General features: G+C 38.6%; 1 protein-coding gene across 7 annotated transcripts; it reads right to left on the bottom strand.

Moving 5' to 3' along the window:
* Positions 1–712: 712 nt before the first annotated feature.
* On the bottom strand, positions 713–24,065 carry LOC143293558 (uncharacterized). Of its 7 annotated transcripts, XM_076604518.1 has the most exons (5): positions 23,983–24,065; positions 20,421–21,186; positions 19,120–19,266; positions 4,962–5,474; positions 2,789–2,924 (listed from the first exon to the last, which is right to left on the bottom strand). In XM_076604518.1, exons 2-4 carry the CDS (start codon positions 21,154–21,156, stop codon positions 4,984–4,986), a joined length of 1,374 nt encoding a protein of 457 aa, XP_076460633.1. In that variant the 5' UTR covers positions 21,157–21,186; positions 23,983–24,065; the 3' UTR covers positions 2,789–2,924; positions 4,962–4,983. The 7 variants fall into 7 exon arrangements, with proteins under 7 accessions (XP_076460639.1, XP_076460632.1, XP_076460634.1 ...); XM_076604524.1 differs by lacking the exon at positions 4,962–5,474 and having other exon boundaries at positions 713–2,924; XM_076604517.1 differs by having other exon boundaries at positions 2,782–5,474.
* Positions 24,066–25,600: the final 1,535 nt, after the last annotated feature.

Genomic DNA, 25,600 nt, shown 5'->3' with positions numbered 1-25,600 from the left:
TACAAAAAAAAAAAAAAAAAAAGGAAAAGAATTTCTGATGGGTGCGTGAAGTGGTGGCCCAGTGATAGTGTCCATCTAGGAAGCGAGAAATTCCCACACTTGGCATAATTCTCCCCCTTCTACAAGACCTTCAGTGGTAGTCTGGACACTAGTCATTCAAATGAGACAATAAAACTAGGTTCCATGTGCTGCATGCGCTTAGTGCAATAAAAGAATCCATGGCAACAAAAGGGTTGTACCTGGCAAAATTCTAACAAAAAAAAAAAACACTAAAAAAAACAAACAAAAAATTCAAGTGTGACTGAAGCTTGACTGAATTACACAGGAAATGAATGATGAGTGCCTTAAAGCATCTGTCAGTCACCTCTACCCAGGTTGGCAGCCTGTTGTTAAAATGACTGTGTTTGTAAAGCACATACAGTTTGGACTCTGACCAAAACTAGGTGGTATGCAAGTATCAGTAATAATAATAATGATTTTCAGGCTGAAATGTTACCTTGCAGACAACTGGGCCACAAGTGATATGATTTTATGCGAGTGAAATGGTCGCTCCTGCAAGCACTGCCTAACATGATGTCACAGAAGTGTTCACGGGCAAACATAATGCACAACTGACTTTCTTGTTTTAGCAGAAGGCTGTAAAAGAGAGACAGATCCTGAAAGATAGCAGAGATTAATGCACAGTTTCAGTTAAAGTCAATATCTTGTTTATTTAGCGGCAACTCCAGATGCAATGCGACCAGTTAGAAAAAAGGAAATGAAACAACAATTATACTAAATTAAAAAACTTGAAAGTGAAGTATATGCCACAAAACGATGATTTTCATATTCACACTGAAACATGACATCGTCATGGATACACAAGTGCTCATCATAGTTCCAGATTTATACAAGAATAAAATATAAACAAAAACATCAACTCTACACCACAGCAAAAACTTTGCTGAATTGACTAACTCAAAAAAGCGCATGGTTTTGTTCTCCTTTGAAAAAAAAAGCGTGTGTGTGTGTGCGCGCACACACACACATGCACATGCATACCTTCATGCATGTCTGTGTTGTGAATCAGAATAAGATTCATCATTACTAAATGCATAAAAAGGTTTGTCTGTGTGAAGTTTTCATCTTGAAACAGAAATTCTTCCGATACAAATTCTTGTGTTGAAAACATGCTGAAGAGATTGATCATGTCCTTGCAAACACACACACACACACACCTGAAACATTCATGTACACTGACTCTTCAAGCTTGAAATGCAAACATGAATTAACTCCAGCTATGTTTGTCAACAATTCAAATACAAGGTGTTCATTTATCATTATTATGTTTTAATTTTCTAATAATCAATTAATTGTATTATTTCTTCTTCTTCTTATTTTTTAAATTGTAGTAAATGTATAAATGTGAAGATATGTTTGTAAGTAGGGTAGTTAGATACCAAAATGATTTTCACTGATTCAGATGTAACATATTTTCACCTGGGTGACAGCTTCCTGAGTGTATCCCTGTCCAGTGACTGTCTCTCATGTTGACTGATCAGTGCCTTCTCCCAGTAATCAGAACATCCAGTGTCTTATATCCATTCTTTGGAATAATACATATGCATGCATGCATGCATGCGTGTGTGTGTGTGTGTGTGTGTGTGTGTGTGTGTGTGTGTGTGTGTGTGTGTGTGTGTGTGTGTGTCTGTGTGTTAGCAGCTGGTGGTGGTTTTGGAAACATGTGAGAGGATATGTGGAAGAAGCAGTGCACAGACTAAGACTCTGTCAATCCAGCTTGGTTTCATTTTCAAAGAGGTGTCAAGGCATGTGAACTTATCCATATACATTACAGCACATCTGCTGTTTAAAAAAACAAAACAAAACAACAACAAAAAGAAAAAAAAGTGGATCAGATGCCTGGCTTTTACCAGATACACTGGTCAGGCCTTGAGAGCTCTCCCCATAAGCACATACATCCGCTGAATGGTGGGGATGAGTAATATCACCAACTTGTCTGCATTTATGCAGGTGAGTGAAAAGGTCAGTGTGATTCTTCCAAGAATGCTGCGATGGTTCTATTCATTGCACAACTTTTAGGACACCCTCTTATTTCTATCTTCAAACAAATAATCTAAATAAACACAAAAGGAATGGTGGATGTGAAAAGGCAGCTGGGTGTTGCAAGACAGTGTTTTTAAGTGTGTTAATTGTGTGAGTGGAGGGTAGTGTGTGTGTGTGTGTGCATGAGTGAACATGTGAAAATATGTTTGTGACAGGCACAGATTCTGAAAACATGTGAGAGAAGATACAAAAGAAGTGATGCAGTGCGTCAAACTTCTGTCAAGTGCATTCCCATCAAAGCACTGCCTCATTCTGCATTTGAACAGACTATGTTCAGTTAACAGACTATGCTCCTAAATCCATGTCTGGCAACAGAATAAAAAAAAAACCCAGTTGGCAAACACCACACATTCCAGCACACCAAACAGCATCACAATGGGGTGCACACAATATGTTATGGTGCCCACACTATCACATCCCTGATGTCAGAGCATCCATTCTATGTGACTGCATATGATGGATCAAGGTGGCTTTCCTCTTCAACACTTTCCCACACACGTTACACACAAACCGTCTCTGCAAGTGAACAGTCGCCTTGTGCAGGGAGAGGCCGCCGCTGGAGGTGAATGATGCGTCACAATATTCACACAACAGAATCCTGGACTGGGAGACGTCCCTGTCAGCTGCTGATGCACTAGCAGCGATACCCGACTGTCTCATCAGGTTTGACATCTCTCTCACTGCCCCCAGCTTGGAGTGAGGGTGGGGGAAGGCACTCAGTTTGGAGAAGTCTCCTGGATTGAGTTGTAGTGTGCTGACAGGGGGAATGTTCAACTGTGCTTGGCTCTCATATTCTGGCTCAGCCTGGCTCCTTGACAGTCCTGCCAACACATATACAGTCTAACTCAAAGTTTCTGGAATCGAAAACAACAACAACAAAAAATTAACAGGAACTGCACATTAACATGCTTGTAAATATTTACACAAGTTAAGAGACATGGCACAATCAGAATGTCTTTGCTGCCGCTCACACCTCTTCAAAACATTGGTTTGCCTTTCTACAGCAAGCTATAGTCCATTTAACACTTCTTGCTGAGGCACACAGAGGCAGCGTTTCTGTATGCATAGAAGCATACACAGAGGTTCATACACATCTGTACCCATCCCTGACACAGTCTTATAAACTATAAATCAAAAACAAGGATCAAACGTGTCTAGACTTTTTTTTCCTTATTTTTCTTTGCTTCTCTTCTCTGCATGATACAATTTGAATGTTGTTTTCAAGATTTGCAGAGCTTTACATTGTATGCTTATCCTAAACTTGTTCCAGCTTTTCTGTGTGAAACAACCTCCAAGAGAAGAACTGTTCAACCGAAAACATAACAAGTGAATGTCCAATCTTGGCAAAACCAGCTGAGGCACACTTAATCATCATAATTCATGAATAATCAGTAACTGTGAAACACATGTTCAACATGTGTAACTACATTATTAAAAGTCTCTGCTGTAGTATTATTGTTCCAAAGACAACAAAACTAGCTTTAAAAAATAATCTGTTTTTTTTTTAATGCAAGTTTTGTATACCTGATTATATGCAAATAGGAAATTTTCTTAAAATCTTGGTTATAATCATTACAACAGGCCAGTAACAACTTGTGTGCATCTCATGTTCTTGCTGAACACATGCAACCCTTCTTGTAGATTAAAATCAACACATAGTAAAAGAACAACAAAACTGTTCATCATTTTTACACACAGTAAAAGTACAAGCTTGTTTATCATCTTTACAGTCTGCTGCTCATAATGATCTGAAAAACTGAATAATGAAGTTAAATGGGAAAAAAGCATAAAAAAGATATTACAAAATGAAACGGTTTCAGATCAGAATCATTTCATTTATTGCATTACTGCCACAAGCACTGTTTTAAGTGTTACAATTGTAACAAATACAACTCTCTGCATTCAATGTAAAAATGCGACAGATTCATTTTTGGTGGGATTGTAAATGTGTAAGAGGTTTCTAGAATTAAAAAAAAAAGAATTCATCAATGTAAAATAAGAAATTGCTTGAAAAGTGAAATTCTCACTTGATCATGTACTTTTTGATATGGGAAAAACAAACAAACAAACATACACATAAAACTAGATGATATTAAAGATTAAATTCTGCTCTGTGCTAATTGGTACATTTACAGAATGTATGCAAGCTTGACAAATGTATGTCTAACATAGATGGTTTTCAAAAGCAGCTTAACCTGGGGTTCTCTGTTTGAATCATAAGACACTAGACAATCACATATCAAAATTCAACATTGAATGGAATTATTATGAATGAATCTATATTTCCACAACATAAGTTTTAACAAAGCCTCAGCATGCTATGTACACTTCCTCAGTATGAATGTATTATTTGTGTCACTATTTGGAACATTTGAGATGACTATGTGCTATCAACTTTTAAAAAAGTACATAAATGTCCAAGAAATGAGACAAGAGGAAGCAAAGGATGGCCAGAAAAAAAGGGAGAGAAATGGACAGATAATCGTGCGAAGGAACTACACAAATTCTGCCCACAGGGAGAAAGACTTTATGAAGAGTGGTCATTCTGAGGTTGGAAATAAAACTGCTCTCTTCTCACTACCGTGGTAAAAACATGACACTGTGACCACAGACGAATGTCTGAACTACAACATCCAAGAAAGAATTACCGTTGTTGTATATGCATCAGTGTTTGTGTGTGGAAGGGAGAAGGGGTGAGGTGGGAGAGGGTTGGAGTGATGTTACATTGTTTGTAAAACTATAGTGGTGTTGAGTTTGTATCTTGGCATTTTTTCATGATAATGACCACTTATCATTCATACCCCATATACTGTTAAACATGCTCAGAGCCACAGGGTAAGCGCTATACAGAAACGCACATCATCACTATCACTGAGAAAGTCACTCCGGCTGTGCTTGGTCCGGGTGCTTGGTGGCGACGTGCTGCTTGAGGAGGTTGGGCCTCATGTAGGCGGGGCAGTAGGGGCACTTTGGGCAGCGGGGGCTGGGTGTGCTGTGGGAAAACATGTGGTTGGTCAGGGTCTCCTTGCGGGTGAACTTCTTGTCGCAGACACTGCACACAAACTTGCGCTTGAAGTGCACGCTGGATTTGTGCAGGTAGAGGCCGGCCGTGGAGGTGAAGGAGGCATCGCAGAACTCGCACAGCAAGATCCTGCCGATGGCCCCCGTGCCTTGCCCCCCTGACGAGCAAGACTGTACGCTCATCATCACCGTCTGGGTGAAGGGGTCTGTGGTCTCCACACGAAAATTCCCCAAACCCGGAAGCTGAGATGGCTGTGTCATCTCCGAGGATTCACTGTGATCCTCCAGTGTTTGTCCTCTGCTCTGATAATCAGAGGTGTCCGGGGGACTCTTCACGCTCCGTTCCTCCCCTGAAAACACAAGGGCACAGTCATCTGTTTGACAAGCATCACAGTGCACTGTAATGAAGTCAGGTTTTAGGTTTCTATTTTTCAAGTGAGCACTAAAGTGCTTGACAGTCAGGACTGTTCTTGTAGCGTTCCTGTTGCGTCAAAAGCATGAACTGTTCATGTTCTTTTCCTTGGGAATCTCACGGTTCCACGGGGCACTTTGTTTTCCTGGAGATTCTCAGACAAAGCTCCAAGCACTATGAACTTGGACTTTCTATGGAAGAGGAGTAGGGAAGGCAAAGGCAGTCGCTCATTCAAAATGTCATGCACAGTCAGTCTCATAATCAGCATGCTCTGCCAACCGTGCAGTGTGCCTTTTCTAATCAAGAATTTTTGACTGCATAATGTGCATGGATCTTTGTGTGTGAGTGCGTGCATGTATGAGTGTATGTGAATGCATAGGAGTGTGTGTGTGTGTGTGTGTGTGTGTGTGGTGTGTGTAAATGTGTGGGTGAGTATGTGTGTCTGTGTCTGTGTCTCTGTGTGTTTGTGTGTTGTGATACTGAAAGAAAGACACACACAAGGAGGAAATATGCTCAGAAAATTTATGAATCCAAGATGCCACCAATCCAAAATAATGGGGAGGATGTTATGCACATTTTCAACCATTATACAGAGAAACTAAAGCCACCCTAACGTAACAAAACAGAACGCAAATAAATAATAACTTTTACTGTCACATTACATCACATCAATCTTCAACAAAATCATGTTCAGTTTTTCAGTTACAGAAGTTATCAAAGTCCTTTTGAACACAATACCAGACCTCCACCAGACCTTGAATGGTGGTGTGGATGCTAGTCTTTCACATGAAACTAAAAAACTGAGGTCCCATGTGCAGCAAGCACGTAGCGCACATAAAAGAACTTGTGGCAACAAAGGGGTTGTCCCTGGCAAAAATCTGCAGCAAAATCCACTGTGATTGTTACATAAATACACTGCAGACCGGGTGGGGGTGAGTGGGAGTGTGGGAGGGGTGGGGTGGGCGGGGGCGTGGGGGGGCAATGCGATCTTCCTGGGAAGAACAACCCTGATTTCACAGAGAGAAATCTGTGGTGACAAAAAAAAAAAAAAAGTGATACAATACAGTCTACAATGCCCACTATCGATGACAGTAATCTGCAGCCAGATTAGAAGAGTTTCACTTTGAGTTCAATCACCAATTAGTCCTCATGAACTCACCAGGCATGGATTTGATGGAACCATGACAGTGGGGCATGAAAACCACAGAATTTGGGAACAAACTTTGTGCCCTTTTACTTTTTTTTGTGATGAATGATGTTACAATGCTGCCAGGGTGATTCATTTGTAGTTCACAGAGTCAGGAAATATGTGCAAGACTCAAAAGACACATCCATGAAGTCAATGACACTCAACTGTGTGCTCCCACAGAAGGTTGAAAGGGAAAGAAGAGGAGAGTGGAGAGGGAGAGACGGCAAATCAAACAGGGTGAGATGAGAAAATTAAATAAACAGATTTATTCATGATCAGCTACATATTCATTCATACAAGAACATGTCAAAACTTGCCCATATACCAGGAAAACAAAAGCACCAAAGTAGCATACATAAAAGATACATAAGAGGAAAAAGCCATTTACTTTGAAAGTTTGTAGCAAACTAGTAGATTACTGCAGCACACCAAAAGATACTGACCATGGGGTCATACCTTTGTAGGGCTTGACCAAAATGCAAACTATAAAAAGTAAATGACAGCATTCTAATAAGTCAAACAAAATCACCTGAATGTTTATATGTCCCAAGTCAAAATGAAGCCAAAAAAACTGGAAACAACATCCTTACAAAATAATTATAAGCTTCTTCCAAATGTTATATTCACAGCTGAAGATGTATGCTAAGTTCATTTCTACACTGGGACAGTAACCATCATCTTCATACAAAATAAAGGACAGTTTCACCTGCATGAATGTCTTGATTTTTCTTGTAAAGCGTCAGTGTCTGTCAACAATAATCATATTTCTTCCTTTTTTTCATATTTGTGGCAATTATCTGTTTGAAATATTTCAAAAATGAAAATGCTGTGTGCTGAGTCTTGTTCCTGTTGTCAAAGTTCTTGCTGACACTCAAATGTTCTCGTCTTCTTCTTGTGTGTTTGTGGGCTACAACTACCATGTTCACTGGAATGCATGAGCAGGCATGACCATTCTACCTAGCCATACAGACAACTATTGTTTTGGGGGGTGTGCATGTTGGGTTCATTTTTGCTTCTATAACCCACAGGACTCTTGACATGCATTACAGGATCTTTAACCTGCATATTTGATTTACAGAATGTATATACACATGAAGAGATCTGCATGTCTGGAGACATGCGAGATCGGAAAGATCTCAAACTTTAACCCACCAGGTGCTGCAACCAAGATTAAAAAAACCCAAAAAGCACTGACCCTCAGACTGAAAGTCCAATCTTCTAACTGCTCAGCTGTTGTACTATAATGTTCTCTGATTTTGATGTCCATGCCTTGCTGTCCCATAACTCATTGCATCCTATGTCAAGTGGCCCTGGTGATATGTGTGTGTACTCACAGAGGCCACAGAATGACATTCCGGTCTCAAACCCTCCTCTATGTTCTAGTGCACGAAAATCTGTCTTGAAACTTCCTTTAACAAAGAGAGATAAGTCCCAGTGTCTACTGTGATGCCACTTTGTACTCATACAGATCGCAGAACAAGGAACCCAACGTTTCAGGTCTATTTTGTTTGGATACTTTTGTTCAATTTGTTTTCTTTGTTGCCGTACAAACTAACCAGTTTTATTCCACTTAAAAATGCTTCAGTGATCACTTTACAACATGCACACCAAATTTTACAACAATCCACTCTGATACAAAATTTTACAAATTATTTTTCTGATTTAGCCTTCTTTCAACCTTCAGTGCTTGAAAATTTCTTGGTCTGGATAAGAAGATTACTCAGTTTTACTTGGGATGAAGTTAGAACAGCTTATGTCCTGCTCATCAAACAAAGCATGTCAAGAAGCCAGAAAAGCACTTCTATCATCTAATGCTTTGCCTTTGGAATGATTTTACTTAGGATCTCAATTGTATCAAAAGGTTTATGCTAAATATTCACTGCACATGATACCACTAGTACCAGCAAACATTTACAACTTAGTATCTTCACACAGTGAAGGCTTTTGTTCACAATATTTCTTCAAGATGGACGTCTGGGTTGAAAGCTCAGAGAGACCGAGACAGAATTTTTGTACCATGTGTCATTTCCACTGTTCTGTGTGTGTGTGCGGCAGCGTCAGAAAACACAATCCATATAAAAAATAAAGGTGCTACCTATCTCCTACACAGTCTGCTGCCATGATACTCAGACTCTGGCTGCAGAAAACAGGTGGCTCTTTTTCTTGTACATGTTTGGCAAGAGTCTGGAAACATCGTCAAAGTTTTCACTCACACACACACAACACTCACAAATGGACACTCACACGTGACACATGTATAAACATTTTCACTCACAGACACACTCATATGTGAGCAAACTCACACTGGTTAACAGGCATAAAGAACAGATCTTAAGATTTCAGTGTCACAGATGCCATATCGTTTACTGAATTATATATCAAGATCTATATCTGTCTACACACACACACACACGCACACACTGCAATATCAGTCACATGCACAAAAATGAGGTGTGCATGCTTAAGTATCTGTACAGGGAAAAAAAGTATATGTGAGTGTATGAAATCTGAGCATAACATTAACAATGTTTTACATGAGCATAACATTAACAATGTTTTACAACTGCACAAGCAGTTCCATCCCCATCCTACCCTGAAACTTCATTAAGAATTATTATATATACATATGTATATATACCCATATATCACAATCCTGTATTGCACCTTTCCCTAGTTTCATGAAAAATAAATCTTAAATTTCAAATAAACAATACATTACCATTTTATAATCGTCTACAAATAAATCAGAATACTGCTCCACTAAGTGAACAAATATGACAAAACACATAGAAAGGAAAGGAAAAAAAACTTGGAGAGTCTGATGTAATTCTTATTAGCTGTCAGCTTCATCTTGGATTCTTTCCAGCTATTTCAAACTAAGGAGTAACAGTAGCACAGGTACTGTGAAAGGAAATGTTTTGGTTGATGCTAGGACCCATAAAGGAGGGGTTAAAACAAAATCTGAATAACTTGGATGATTCCATTGTCTCGAAATTGATGATGTCCATTGCTTAGTTCTGACAGAACCCATGGAATTACAGCCATTGCTTCTGGTCTGTCCAGCTAAGACTATCCCCAAACCATGGTCAGTTGCAGGTATGTTCTGCGGCGGCAGTGTTAACAGGTATCTCAGGCAGTGAAAATAAATGCATGACATAACAAACTACAGAAAAAAATGCACAGGAGGGGTCAATCACCCAGCCCAACTACATTGTAAATATGTGTTCGTAAAAGATGGGCTTGAGGTTGAAAAGACTGTTACATTATTAACAAATGTCAAATACTTTGCAAGAGACCCTATGATGCACATAAGTGCATCATATGATTAGGAATTCAAGGGTCTTGGCAGAAAACGTCGGTCTCAAATGTGAATGGTCAGTACGCGTAACTATGCAGCAACACCCTGAGGCATATTCTTTTAAAGAGTTTGTGCAAAATACCCAACACATCCGTTTAAAGATGTCAGTTCTCCCCCCAAGCCCCCTCTTTTTTCTGTTTTTTTTTTGTTTTGTTTTTTCACCTTCTTTTCTCATCAGCAGAATGCCTTCATCGCCCCTTTTCTCACGCAACATGGGGATTCTCATGTTTGCTTTTCATGTGAAGTTTCAGGCTGGATCTGTGCGTGAACCTCTGTGGGCAGTGCAAGCACTGATGCTTCCGGATGTTCAGGTGCATGTTCATGTGGTCCTCATAGTGAGTCTTGTCCAGGAAGCCTTTGCCACAGAACTCACACACGTGGGTTTCCTTCTTCTTGAAGTGAATGCTGTTCTTGTGCTTCCACAGCCCGCTGTTGGTCAAGAAAGTGGCCGGGCAGTAGACACAGCAGAATACCTTGCCATCTTTTACAACTCTCTGCTGCACATCTCTGGGGGTGGCCCCTGAAGGTGGGAAGTCCCAGCTAAGCCGGTGATAAGAATTTGCCCCTGAAGGAAAGCAGCCATCACGACTAACATGTGCTCCCACTGTCCATGATGTTCTTCCTGGAAATACAACGGAGCAAGACCTCGGTCATCCAAGTCAAGAGATTACAAACACAAAATGGGGAAAGAAATGGATTGAAAAGAACATGCTTGACAAGCGAGATTCGCTGGACTTCCGTCTAAGTGTTTGAGGTTTTCAATGCAAGTTCTGGATGTAGTTTTACAAAGAATCACTGTTTTATGAAACCCCAGTTTGTATTTGTCATTGTTTTGCAGATTTTGTACTTTCTCTCTTTAATTTGTTTAACAACAAATTTGCCAACATATTTTTGAACACTTCATCAGGTGTACCAATCATCACAAATAAAATCTGCATCCAAACAAAACGAAACAAAAAAAAAGGTAAAAAATAAATTGTGTGTTATAATGTTTATTTCTTGAAAAATCAAAACAGCTGATGTTCAGTCTGAAGCACTCCAGACCTGCTATCTTAATTTTTTTATTCCTGAAGTCAAAGTCTGAGCAAGAATCACAAACAAACAGAGAAGTATGGAGTATTGCACGAGATGTATTCAGCTATCTGCTGGCGTGATACTGTGTGCAGTGAAGTGGTGACATTAGTATCAGAATGTGACAACAAGTGGAGTGGTCATGGACAGGCACACAGAATGAGATCCACACAACCTGTCATGTCATGACTGCATAAAACGGAAATACTCAGAGAAAAAAGGTCCTGGAAGAATTAATGGCGATCATCTTGACTTTGACTGCTGAACTATGGTGATCAATATGAGATCAGCATGACACTAGTTTGAAGTGCGTTACAGTTGTTACAGTCCCATGGAAAAGGATCTGTCCAATTCCCAGTTGATGAAAATATAAACGGCACAAAACATACATAACTCACAACATGGTCCTGTTTTGTGTACAGCATTTTCTGCTGAGTACTGAATTAAAAAAAGAGAAACAAACAAAAATATATTATCATAAACAAATAAAAAAGTAAATAAATTACAACCATCATGTCAATGAGTAATTATTCACTTGCAGTGTTACATGTGTGCAAATATAGTTTGTGCAAAAACAAACAAAGGTTCATTGTACACACGGACTCTTTCAAAGAATCTGTGTTACTTAAACCATGCAGAGAGTTTTGTAATACTTCATGGTAGCACAATCATACTGAACATCACATTGCCCATGGTGTATAACACAAAACTGACAACTGCTCAGTTTTTCCAAACACAAAATAATGAAACCACATACAAATATACTTTTATGGCTCCCACATAAAAAGGAAATGGTACACAAATATGAAAAAGTATAGTGACCCTGACCCAGAAAAAAAGAAAAGAAACAATATTGATTCTTTTTCTCAAATCAAATAGCATTCACAAACAAGCGACTGTTTTGGGTTTGTGTGGAAAAGTGGTTGGGGAGGGAGCAGAGGAATATTATATATATATAGCAAGAGAGAGGGTGAGAAAGACAGGCGGACAGACAGACAGACAGACAGACAGAGAGAGGAGGAAGCAGAGAAGAAACAGGACCATTTAAACTTTTTTTTTTTTTTTTTTACTCCCCAAAGACTTTTTCTTAATCCCTGAGACTGGATGCTTCCAATCAAACTAAAAAAATATAACTTCCTTTATGGTTTATCAAATATCAAATTTAACTGCTTCCATTAAAACTGAAATAAAAATGACAGGGGAAAAAAAGCACCAGTTAACTGTTACACAAAAATTAATTGGAAGGGCAGCACCTTTGCAAACTCAAATATCATCAGTAAAAAAAAAAAATGTTATCCTACCATGCACTGAATCTGTTCACAATCTATCTGATGGAAACAATTCCATTCACACTAAATCCCAATCATTACTCAATATACCAAACCATGATCAACTACTCTGACAGGCACATGAACAGCAGGGTGTGACAAGCTCACAGAATCAATGACTAGCAGGACCAAATGTTGAAAAATAATGCTCACACTTTTGTGGAGACGGATACACCATAAGCCTAACAACTTTTATAGAAATGGCTATACCATAAGCCTTACATTATTTATATAAAAAAAAACCAAAAAACGAAAGACAAAAAAAATAGTAGTTACAGAGCTTTTATCTTTTCTTTTTCAATGTGAGCATAATCTAGATATTCAGCTAAATTCTGATACAAATAAACAAATCAAATAATAAATCCATATATATATATATATATATATATATATATATATATATATATATATACATAACATGAAACACAACCAAAAGATAATCAGCATTTCTCCTGAAACTGTCCTTAATCACTTGACGTACCCTGTGTTTCATTTATTTCTGAAGAAAAGACCCCCATATTTCTGACACACACCTGACCGTATGTGCTGTCGAAGATTGTTTTTGTAAGTGAAGGGCTGTGTGCAGTAGGGACAGGCATGAGCCTTGATGTTTCTGTGCTTGTTCAAATGGTCCTCAAAGTCCTCTTTGCGAGTGATTCCTTTGCCACAAATGTTACAGATGTGCTGTCCGTTCTTCATCAGCAGTGAGCTGCATTTGTGTTGGCTCCGTTCCCAAGTGGAGTTAAATTTCTGAGAGCAAACCGGACAGTGAAGGGAGACTGAATCAACTACAAGTTCATGATGAAAAGAAACTGTTTGCTGGTGAAAGGATGACAAGTGCTGTCTATTCCGTGCTTCAGAATCAGGGTGTACTTGTAACATGGGTGCTTGTCGGCAGCTCCTGGGTATGTCTGGAATCACACATGATATCTATGTAGCATGCTGGGGAACTGAACACCTGATTTCTCATCAGCATTATGCAGAAAAAAATCATAAAACACATATTACCAAAAAAAAAAAAAAAAAAAAAAAAAAAAAAAAAATCCATGATGGTTGTGTCCCGTACGTTTTTTGGGGTGGGAAGGTGGAGTTAGGGAGGCAAATGATAACACTTCAAAAATTTTTTTTTTTTCACATTCTTTTAAAATGGCAACCAGAGTGACAAAATCAATTATGCTGCCACTGTGTCAGTTTCTAATTCTTCCAACAAACAAGTGAACTGAAGGAGGTTTGAGTCTTCAAAGGTAAAATAATTGTTTAGAATTGAATTATATGAATCAATCACATTGCACTGTTTGATAAACTCTCATATATACAAATCACCATGTTGTATGAAAACATCAGGTTGCACTGAACACTGGAGCGTTTGTCATGATCTGCGAGGACATCTTCCCAAACTGACAAATATTTTCCCGGATATGTTTCCGAAGCGTGGTTCTCTGAGAGAACTGCAGGTGACACGCTGGACACCGGTGGGGTTTAGCGATCATCATATGCTTCACGTTCACATGATCATCCAGGGTCTCTCTGCGTGTGAACCTCTTCCCACAATGCCTGCACTGGTAGGGTGTTCTTTTGAAATGCACTGTCTGCTGGTGCCGGGAGAGGGCATAGGAGGAAGAGAAAGTGACACCACAGACTGAACACTGCAACATGCTTTGAAGACCACCCCCGCCTTTGTGAGCGGAATAATGGGAGGCTGCCAAGTTAGGAGGACAGGAGTGGTAAAGTGTTGGGTCACGCTCAAGTTTGTAAAGGGGTATGGTGGAAGGGTGGAGACCGTGAACACCTGATGTCCGAGGTGGGGTACCTGAAAGACATGCCAAGGTGAACCATGAGAGGGCTTGACTGCAGCTACCCTCCATACATGACAAACAATATTTCCCACTCAGTAAATACTGGATGGGGGCTTCAATCCTCTGTCAAGTTTCTATAGGACACAAAAAGTTCATGACCGAAAGCTAAACAGCTAAATGTGTATACAAAATCTTTTATAATTTTGGCGTTGTATTTTGTGTACAGAAAAAAAAAATCAATATTTTCCTACACATTTTATCTAGAAATGCAGACAAACACTTCAGAAGCTCAACCAAGTACAGCAGCAGTTTTTAAAAACTAAGCAAAACAACAAAATGAGAAAAACAAAACAGAGTTGTATGATGTTTATTTTTCTGTCTGTCAAATACTACTTCCCAATCAGGTATCATAGATCTATTTTCACAGAAGAAATTTGGTGTTCCTCAGACAATGTCCTCAGATACATCTTGTATTATAAATATAACAGATGTATTGGGATAAGTCTATAATTTGATTTTTGGCTGTACAGAATACTACCTGCAAATGTTGCATGGCACTGGCAGTGTGCACTTGTCAGCAAGTACCAAATGTAAGATCCAAAGAACTTATCACATAACTCCCAACACAAAAGAATAAATAATACTTATAAAAGCAGGCTGTGAAATGCAAGAGTCACACTTTTCACAATATATCTTTCAGAAGCCTACGGTGAAGGTGTAATGCTACATTAACCAAACAACACATAAACACTGGTGCACTGCCTTAAAAACTGCATCATGTTTGCACAACGCAGAAGTAGACATATACTCAGAGGGATAAAATTTTCAGTATATAGAGAGGCTACCAGTGCTGTTCAGTTTCTATCAGTATGTAGACTGTAGTCCTATTTACAATATTTTACTGACAAAAAGGTGTTTCAGATTACAAGGAGCATCCTCCAAATTGAAAGAATATCTAATTCTAATGATACAAAAGGAGCAGCATATTACAAGGCATACATCAAAGCTATAAACAAGATTTCTGACCAACAACAAAAATGAGACTCTACTCCTTCCTCACCAAAACCACCCCAGTCATTATCATGGCCACAGTTATAATTTCTGTTTCACTGTTAGAAACAGCAAAACTCTTAGAACTAGTGATGCTGACAGTGCGAAAACTAGAAACTGCATGTGTGTGAGTAGACATATGTGTGTGTGTACATTTCAGTTTCAGTACATGCATGCATATTTGTAAGAGTGACAGAGAAAAAGTGTGTGTATACAGTGTGTGTCTGAACATGCTTTGAAGTTTCTGTTTTATCACAATATATTCACAGCAATGACAATCTGTTCCGTAAGACTCTGAGCATCTCCCCATCCTTCATCCATCACAATTACACATTATATCTGTACGCACACACATACCAGCACACATGTATACAAACACACACTCACACTGTCTTTCCCAGTTACCCTCTAAAATAGATTGATGAATAAAAAAAAAAATAATATCAATTATAGTAAAGATGTTCCCAGACTCTGCCAAACACAAGAAAAAGTAAACAAATTTCCTGCACAGTCTGCAGCACTTGTCTCATCATCTGCAAACTCCATCTCAGTGTCTTTTTCACCAGATCAAATTATAATGAAAAATCACTGAGGAAGACAACTTTTATTTGGAAGAAAAACAAAAAGATGCACAAGATCGGCTTGCCCATACTCATTCATCTCCTATCTTGACAAAGAAAATGCATGATAACATTCTTGATGCGCCCTGTTAGATGAGGTCAGTTCTATTTCTAGAGGTAAAAGATTCAGAAGAGGTCTCAGGACTGGCGGCTTGTTAGGCTGCTGTGCCAAATGCTCTTGTCTGGTCTGTGTTCATGGATATTCAACTGATCAACTAGCAAACCAGACCTCTGGAGAATCTCCATTGATGGTGCTGACATCCTTTCCCTGAGAATGCACTTTGACTTTCCTCCTACTTCCGTGGTGAATCTGTCAGTCTGTGTGAAGGTCTTCCATATGAGAAGATTCACTGATTCGGCTGTCCTCTGAATGATGCAGTGATGATCTCCCTTCAACTGTTCCAGGCTTAAAACTGGCTGGTAACTGTTGGCAGGTAAATTCAGTCCAGCAAAGTCTTCATACACTGAACACAACAGGCACTAAAACCATCATGCATGTGGGGCCTAGCCTGACACTTGTAGGACTCTGTTGACTGCTGGAGCAGGTACAATCAGTATGAAAAATTCATTTGATCTCAATACATATGGTGAGAATATTGACTGGGTTTGTGCTGCTCATGGTCAATTCAGCAGCAAAGGCTGTATGAGGACTGACAACATGTTAAATAAAGAAATTTCTCATATAATAATATTTACTGACAGCATTAACGATACACAATTAAATATGTGCTACTATCAATGATGTACAAAACTTTCTAAAGAACAAGATATACGTTATAACTAATTATTATCATGCCAACTGTGGTAAGTAACCATTTAAAAGTTATTTCTAAATGAAACAAATTTGCCACAATAATACTAACAGCAGGAGAATAACACAATGGATGCAAACAGTAGATAGTGATTGACAAATGAAAAATATCAGTGAATGCACACTGCTTTGGACAAATGCCTTGATCAAATCTTGAAAAATATGGGACATCTACATGTCCCCACATTCATGTGTTTCCATCTCTGTATGTCCCTGAAACATTGGGGTAGAATAAATGTTCTGTTCATCACTGGAAAAAAACAGTTCAGAACTAAGCTAAATGAACCATGTTTTCAGTTTTGAACAGGTGTGTATTTCCCTACACCACAAGCTTTACTGTCTCTTTTGGGACACACAGACATAGAAATGAAGAGATACATCAATACGTGTATGCCGTGTGATGCACTCCACATTTTAGATAGTTCCAACCAAACACAATCACCAGAGCCATATTAATACCTTACTTTACTGTAAAATTGAGACAACCACGAGATTTTGACAAAAAAACAACAACAACAACAAAAAACATAGAATTTCTTGCACAAAGGAAAATCCAGCATTTCTGCCTAATAGCACCACAAAAAAACTCTCACATAGCATCAACCTTAATAAGTTAATAGTCAGATGTCCCACCACTAACCTATACAAAGTTATGATGGATACCTCAAATCATAAACTACTTATCAGTCACTGAAAACCACTTCTTTCACGAAGCTGCACATTTCTGAAGACTTGGCGGCTGAAGTAAGCAGTGTGCTGCAAATTTTTATATGAGCCAGGAGTACCAGTAGGTTTATATAAGCTGTCACATCATAATGCCACCACTTGTCATGTAGATACCTGTGGTGAATCACTGGATGACATAACCTGGATGTGAAGTTGCATGGTTAAAACTACAACCACAGACTGTAGCAGTGTAGTCACACTGTGGCTGACTCTGGTGTTCAGACTGATAGTTTTTGAAAGATGTCTCAAGATCAGCACCACCCAGCCCTCAAGATCATTCTGTGTTCCGTCCAGTTTTGTCCGAGCTATCCTTGCTTCCACCTCATGGTCCAGTCTCTTTTAGAACTTGACAGCTCTCAACAATTCAGGTCCATCTCATGTCTAAGATCTTGCAGCACCATACCACATCAAACTCCCTTCATCTCACAGCTCCAAAGTTTCTCTCCTATTCTCTTTGCATGAAATGCTCAGCCAGTTCCATTTTTGATAGCAAGGTTTTGTCCTGACAGCGATAGTAATCATTTGGTCTTAGATGAACTGGTTCAGTCTGAATTTTAAGTAGATCTGCCTTCAAGATGACTATCATCCACAATGATTCTTCCACCCAATAATATGCATTTTTGTCTGTATTTGTTATTTGTAGCCAATAGATGTGTGTGCATGCATTAGTGTGTATGAGAATTTGTGCACATACAAACACACTCTTTCTTATCGAAGCACTATGGAAAGAGAGGGGCAATCTGTTAAATTCCTTATTTAGCATTAGCATATATTTTTGTTTTAGTTCTTTCATAAAATAACAAACCAACAAAAAATAAAACAAAACAAACAAATAAACAAACAAAGCGCATAGAGCTTCAAGAATATAGCAAGATGTCTCAATAAGTAAATAAAAAAGAAGATTTTTTGTAACTTAGTGGCTTGACTGGATTATTCACTACAGTTTTTATCAACATTATTCTAACATTATTCTAACCTATCATAATCATAAAGTATTCAGTCAAGGGTGGTTCACATGAAGGGGAAAAAAAAAAGACTTTTAGTTTATCAAAGCTTATATGTATGACATGTGCTTCATGTAATTTTATAGCAAACAATCCTTGTTAAACATGCCACAACATCTTCTGTACTGATGACCATGTGACCTTGTGAGTATGTGACATAACACATAAACCATTAGTTAATATCCTCCTGATATTCTTTGTTGGAAAGTGAGGTCCAATTCCACATAGTTATTCTTTTAAACAGTTTTATCCCTGTAAACAGAGGCCTTTTTTTATCAGCACATCAGTTGAAGCACAGCCGATTCTTTCTTCACCACCTGACTTGACTGGCCAAAAAATACACCGCTGAGAAGGATTTTCGAACCAACATTAAATTATCAAATTTCTATCATTATTATTCTTTCTTTTTCTTCTCCTTTTTTGCTAGATTTTTTTTTTTTTTTTTTGCCAGCTCTTTAGTTCAGTCTAAACAAAAAATGGAAATGCAAGTTTCTTTTCTTTTGATGCCAGTTTCTTTTCGTTTCTTTTCTTTTATTATTTTCTTTTGTGACATTCTTTCTATGTTTTTTTTCTTTCTCTTTTGCAGCAATAAACTGAAAAAGCAGAAAAAATATATCAGAAATCTCTTACCTCTCATAGTGGACGACCCCGGATGTGGCTGAAAGGCAGTGGGGCCTGGACTATCCTGATGTTCTCCTGGCTCTACCTTGAAGGAAGCTGCTGGCTGCATTGGAGATGAAGTTGAGATGGGGCAGAAAGGGGCGCTTGAATTCTGACCTGAGGATGCAAAACATGCAGTGATGCATTGTGCACCTGTAATGCAGTTTGAATCTTGTACGTTATGTTGCTGAACTAAAATAATAAAACTACACCAAGATGGTCCTGTACTGTGCACATTATTATTATCATTATTATCATAATTATTATTATTATCATCATTATTATTAGTTGTACTTGTAGTAGTAATAATAGTGGTATTGTTGTTGTTATTGTCATTGTCATTACTGTTGCTATCATAATTATATCATTATAATTCTGATTATCATTTGAGACAGAGACTGACACAGAAAGGCAGATGAGCACCTACCCAACCTACCACTTACAATTGAAATTTAAAAAACGAACACAAAGAATGGCGGACAGCATCTCTTTGGAGATCCAAGTAAAGGCTGCCATTGCACAACACTTTCATGGTGTCAGTGCTTGTTTGACAATGCTTGGGTTATAAATAACATTAGAGTTTAGCTGATCATTCATGCTTTGAAAACATTTGTGACTTCCCTTGCACCTTTTTGGGAAAAAAAATAGAAAGGTGCAAAGACCAATCATTTACAAGGTATTCTATTTGTCACCATTACTTCTTTTTTCACAATATCTTTCAATGTCTTGTTTTCTTCCTGTTCTTTACTTCAAACTTCACAGGCTACTTTGGGAAGTCATCTGATTGTAACTTCTTCTGCTATGACTGAGAACACAACAAACTTTGATTTGTCTCTAAACTATGAATTGTCTCTGAATCACTCTGTTCACTGACAATGCTGATATATCAAAGGAGTCCACAGGGGAAGAAACTCACAGAGTTGGCTCTCTCCCACAGAGAAAATTTAAATGGTCCCCTCTTGCAGTCTTAGTTTTGTTGGTATGATCTGCACTTGTTTTCCTCCACTTTTATATTGTACGAACTTAAGATCTATTTGGAGATCTAAGTATGGCAATTTATGAATTTTAAAGAAACAAGTTCAGAACAAAATACAAAGACCTCATTCTGAGTATCTCAGCAGCGTTTTACAAAATCATGACTTTTGATATATTTCACACATATATATGATCACATGCAGCAATATCATTTTGTATATGGTATGTTATCATCATAACTGTTTTCAAACTTTACCGCAGTTTAAAAGAAAGGCCATCAGTATTCTGAACCTTACCTCTCCTAAACTGATCACCAGCCAATTGTTGGTCAGCCGAGCTTTCATAGTCACATGCCGAGGTCTCATCTTCCACATATTCTTCCTTGATAAATGTCACATCAAAGTCACTACTCTCCTCCCCCCCAGCACAGTTCTGACCGTCCACTGGCTCCAACACAATCCCTGACCCTGTCAGCTTCACATGGTCCATGTCCTCAGGACTCCTGCTGCTTCCATCAGCTGACTCACCAACATCTGCTTCAGATGAATCTGCTGAGACAGAACTGGACTGGTGCAAGTTTTCTGATGATGAACGATGACTGTTTGAGTGGGGCGCAGCTTTCTTAGAGCTGCCCTCCCCACTGGTGTTGTCTGGTGCTTTACGTTTCAAACTCCCACGGCTGGGGTGAGGAAACTGGGAGTCTCTTGTTTCTGAACTCCGTCTGTTCCGTGAAGGTGAATTAGCATCGGGCGCAGTCTGGTTTCCTGGTTGGCTGTTCCCACTGGGGGCTTCCTCAGGCAGTGGCTTTGCATGATAACTGTTACTGATGAACGATGTGGCATTCTCTGCAGTCTTACACACCTTTTCTTTGAGCACACAGTCCACTGAGTTTCCCTTGTCTACGCTGAGATTGATGAAGCCAACAATTTCAATACCATTCTGGAATTCCAGGTAGCCATGGCAGAGACTCTGAACAGATTTGATTAAAGCATCAAGGAACTTGTCAGCTGCCTTGTGTCCACCTTTCTCCATTGTGCGAGATCGCCCCTCAGTAAACAAAACCTGCACACACAGTATCAGTATCAGTAGCTCAAGGAGACGTCACTGCGTTCGGACAAATCCATATACGCTACACCACATCTGCCACGCAGATGCCTGACCAGCAGCATAACCCAATGCGCTTAGTCAGGCCTTGAGAGAAAAAAAATTACCGGTAATTAATTAAAAAAATAAATAAATAAAATAAAAAATAAAAATAAAATAGAATAAAAAAATAAAAATAAAAAAAAATAAAAAATGGGGGGCATAAAATAAAAAGAAATAAGTAAATAAATAAATAAATAAATAATAGATAAATACATAAAAAAGGAACTAATAATGATAATATTTATAAGGCGCAAAAACTTGATGAAGTCAACTGTAAGCGTACACAAAAAAAAAAAAAAAAAAAAAAAAAAAAGGAAAAAAAAAGAAAAAAAGAAGAAATAAATTAAAAAGACAACAATCATGATAAATAAGCAAATAAATGTAAAACATGCAGACACACATTCACACATACACACACATATGCATAACAGATATGCACCAAACATGCAGTTTCACAGATATGAAAGCACAATCAAATACACATAAACGTACATGAGCCCCAACACACACACACATTAGTAGTGATTACCCTGCACCCCCCACACCCCTCCTTCACACACTCATTTCTAGGCTATGTATCACAGCTTCCACGGCACACACACACACAGAGGCACACTTACTTGTACAAGCACACACACATACGCCCATATCCCCCACCCCCAACCCCACACACATATATATACAAATTTATATATGTGCACACCTGCACGTTCCAATATTCTGTTGCTCCCACAGTATAGGTATGCATACAAACACAATAAAGTTTCAGTTTCAGTAGCTCAAGGAGGCGTCACTGCGTTCAGACAAATCCATATACACTACACCACATCTGCCAAGCAGATGCCTGACCAGCAGCATAACCCAACGCGCTTTGTCAGGTCTTAAGAAAAAAATAAAAATAAAAATAAATAAATAAAAATAAAGTGTTATCAATTAATCTCTCACTTAATATTTCAACAAGCATCTGTTTACATCATAATCATCTTGAACTGTAGTATATAACTGTCTGGACCTTTTTTTTTTCTTTTTCTTTTTTTAAATAAAAGTTGGAGAGAAAAAAACTCCAAAGAAAACCCCCTCACTCTCTCTCTCTCTCTCTCACACATACACACACACACACACTCTCTCTCAGACACACACACACACATAGTACACACACACACACACACACAGAGGAGCAGAGTGTTTCAGTCAATTAGTGTATACATGTATGTGCATATCATATGTCCCCACCCTGTTCGTCTGCTTTGCACATTCACTTAATTTTCTTCTGCATATATTTTGCACACTTTGTCCTTCCAGTACAATTGCCTGTATCTGTAGCATAGTTTTGTCACTGTACGTGTGGTTGGTATATACACCATACAACATATTTTCCTCACCATCCATAAAACAGTAACTGATGCTGTACACTGATTTATCTATAAAAATCACACACAACAAAGCAGCCTGTATTATGTATGCACTCAACTTTTTAGAAGGAGGGGTGGGGGTATGCACCTAAAAACTTCCCGCACTGCTGTTATTCCCACTGCACTGTCAACACTAATAGTAATACAGTTCTCTCCAGGGGCACTTGATTATAAACATGCATAAATTAGGTATTTGATGGTTATTGTGCATATGCATGCTCTCTCTCTCTCTCTCCTGCGTGTGTGTGTGTGTGTGTGTGTGTGTGTTTGGTGTAAAGTATAAGTATCAGTCCACACCCTTACGTACCTCCTTAACAGTGTGAAACTTAATGCCATTAAGAGAACAATCCATGCTTTGTTTTTGTGTTCTTTGAAGATTACTGATCAGTGTCAGTTTCAAGTTGGTGTCAAGTATATGTGGGGTGATTCATATAATTATGATACAAGCTATACCACATCTTCTGTAAATAAAAAAAATATACATATAATGAAAAAGGAGCAGATGCCTAACCTTCACATTTAAACCGAATGCGGTTTGTGTAAAACATTCACATAAACTGAATATAAAATAATTATACAAAGTAAACAAAATTAGTAAATATGTTAAAATATACATAGAAAGCAAATGACACTCTCAGAGTCTGATCTCTGAAGCTGTTAAAACTAGAACTTCTTCCAAAAAAATGGTACTTTTTGAGTACAGCCAAAGGACGTTCTTTTCGATATATTTCCTTGTTCTAGCTTGCTGCTATGGCCCTTTGTATGGGTATGTTGATGGATCAAAATGGGACTGAGCTACACTGATCAAATTGATCATTGGTGTAATGATGGTAAAGTTTAAACGGTATTTCTTAATTTTTCAAACCTGAACTGGGTTGCTGGTAAATCTATGTGATCTGTATTAAGACCATGAGATCTCATCTGATACAAAACTGAAAAAAGGAAGAAGAAAAAAAGCGAAGGAAACAATAAAAGAAATGAAAAGCAATGGTGATCACTGGCACTTAATGTTGCAGACGATTTTCTCTTGATTGGAAAGTTTCCAATACTTGTCTATTCTGTCTTTGATGTCCTTGGAAAGAATGAGTTCTCAAAGATCTTTGTCGTTCTCTCATCGAGTAAAATAATTATTGTGGTATCTGCAGCAAGACAGGCCATGACGCGTTGTAATTTGCATGCATCTCGATTGAGAGAGAAAACTAGCTGTTGCTGTACTGTGAGTGGGTAGCAGACGAATAAATTTTCATTGATTTATTGCAAACGAAAATGATTACAAAACTGTTAGATCTGGTAAACATACCTTTACCTAGAAGAGGAAAAGATCTTGATGACAATTATCATCCATCCAGAGCGTTCATTTGCGCAAGGGAAATAATGCATACATTTACAAAGGAATTTTTAAAGGCCAAACTCCACAATCACAGGCTCCACTTGGCGCGCTTAGTTTCAGTTTCAGTTTCCGTTTCTCAGTTTGTCACAAATACATCACATCTACTGGGCAGATGCCTGACAGGTCTTTGGACCTCAAACATCGTACAGTTCAAGTTCAAGTTCAAGTTCTGACCAGCAGCATAGCTTAACGTACTGGACAGGCGTTGAGTGCATTCACATTTATTCGCGTATTAGAGTGGAATTATTCTACATAATGTTGCCAAGCACTTAATAATGTTGCCATGGGAAGTGCTTGCTGCGTACGGGACCTCGGTTTATCATCGCTTCCGAATGACTGGACGCTCAGTTTGATTTTCCAGTCGAACTTGGGAGAAAGGGCGTGACCGGAATGCGAACCCAATTAATTCTGAAGTGGCAGATAAGTGTCTTAACCATTCGCATCCACCGTACGCGGACATGTGTCACGTAACAAACACACAAAACGTGTATGCCTGCCCGTGTGTGTGTGTGTGTGTGTGTGTGTGTGTGTGTGTGTGTTTAAACACATTTTATTCAGAGAAACACCGACAGAGCAATACAAAAGAAAATTAAAGCACAAGTAAAGCTCGCAATTACCGTGCTCAGTGTGTGTGTGTGCGTGCGTGCGTGCATGTGTGTGTGTGTGTGTGTGTGTGTATTCGAATATATTCGTATGTGTGTGTGTTTGAATATATCAAAATTTGTGTGTATATGGAGGTGTGGCCTGTCAGTTGAGGGTTAAACCTGGATGTCTGTGAGACAGCAAATTCTTGCATGTGCACTGTGTATCTGTGTGAGTGAGTGACTGAGTGAGTGTGTGTGTGTGTGTGTGTGTGTGTGTGGTGATTTGCATTTAATGTTAGCAGTTTATACAAAGATTGGGCTCAAGGCATGACCAGCGTGTTGGGTTTGTGCGCAGGCCAGGCATTTGCACTTTTTTTTTTTTTTTTTCTTTTATTTGTTGTGGTGTTGTGTATATTGATCAGTCCACATGCTTTGGCACTTTAAAACTGAAGCTGTGTGGCTATTGTGGACATTTCGGTTGTGGAGCAAAAGACCAGTTATTGTTTTTTTTTCTCTTGCTGATTGTGGTGTGTTTGCCATGGAACAAAAAAAGTTGATGACTTATGTGGAAAATAAATGGTATTCAAATAGTGGGTGCTAGATCTGGATTATTAAAAAAAAAAAAATAAAAAAAAAAAAATCAAACTGCAAAAACTAGCTGCTATCCTGGCTGTGTACGTGAAAGTTGATTGCTCTTGCTAGGTTGTTTCTGCCATTCAGCTCTCATCTTACTTAGATCTTTCTTTGAACATTGCACATTGTTTCATCTTTCTGCTTACCAATGACATGCATTGAAAAACATACAACAAGCTCTTCATCGTCATGAAGATGCAGTATTTAAATATCAACACTGATAATTTCAAACCAAGAGGAATGTTCACTAGTTCCTAGCATGAATGGTATACATCCCATGTGGCAGCAAATGTGGCCTTCTCTAGATGCTG

This window comes from Babylonia areolata, chromosome 19 (assembly GCF_041734735.1).
Source record: "Babylonia areolata isolate BAREFJ2019XMU chromosome 19, ASM4173473v1, whole genome shotgun sequence".
Lineage (NCBI taxonomy): Eukaryota > Metazoa > Mollusca > Gastropoda > Neogastropoda > Buccinidae > Babylonia > Babylonia areolata.
This window is presented reverse-complemented; position numbering and strand designations above follow the sequence as displayed.

What these genes read in the sequence shown, in the direction of transcription:
- LOC143293558 (XM_076604517.1), bottom strand. Translation starts at nt 21,156, where the DNA reads ATGGAGAAAGGTGGACACAAGGCAGCTGACAAGTTCCTTGATGCTTTA. An exon ending in TGGTGATCAGTTTAGGAGAG is followed by an intron (nt 19,267 to 20,420) that starts GTAAGGTTCAGA and finishes TTGCATCCTCAG; the next exon opens with GTCAGAATTCAAGCGCCCCT. An exon ending in GGGGTCGTCCACTATGAGAG is followed by an intron (nt 5,475 to 19,119) that starts GTAAGAGATTTC and finishes TTGTGTTTTCAG; the next exon opens with GGGAGGAACGGAGCGTGAAG.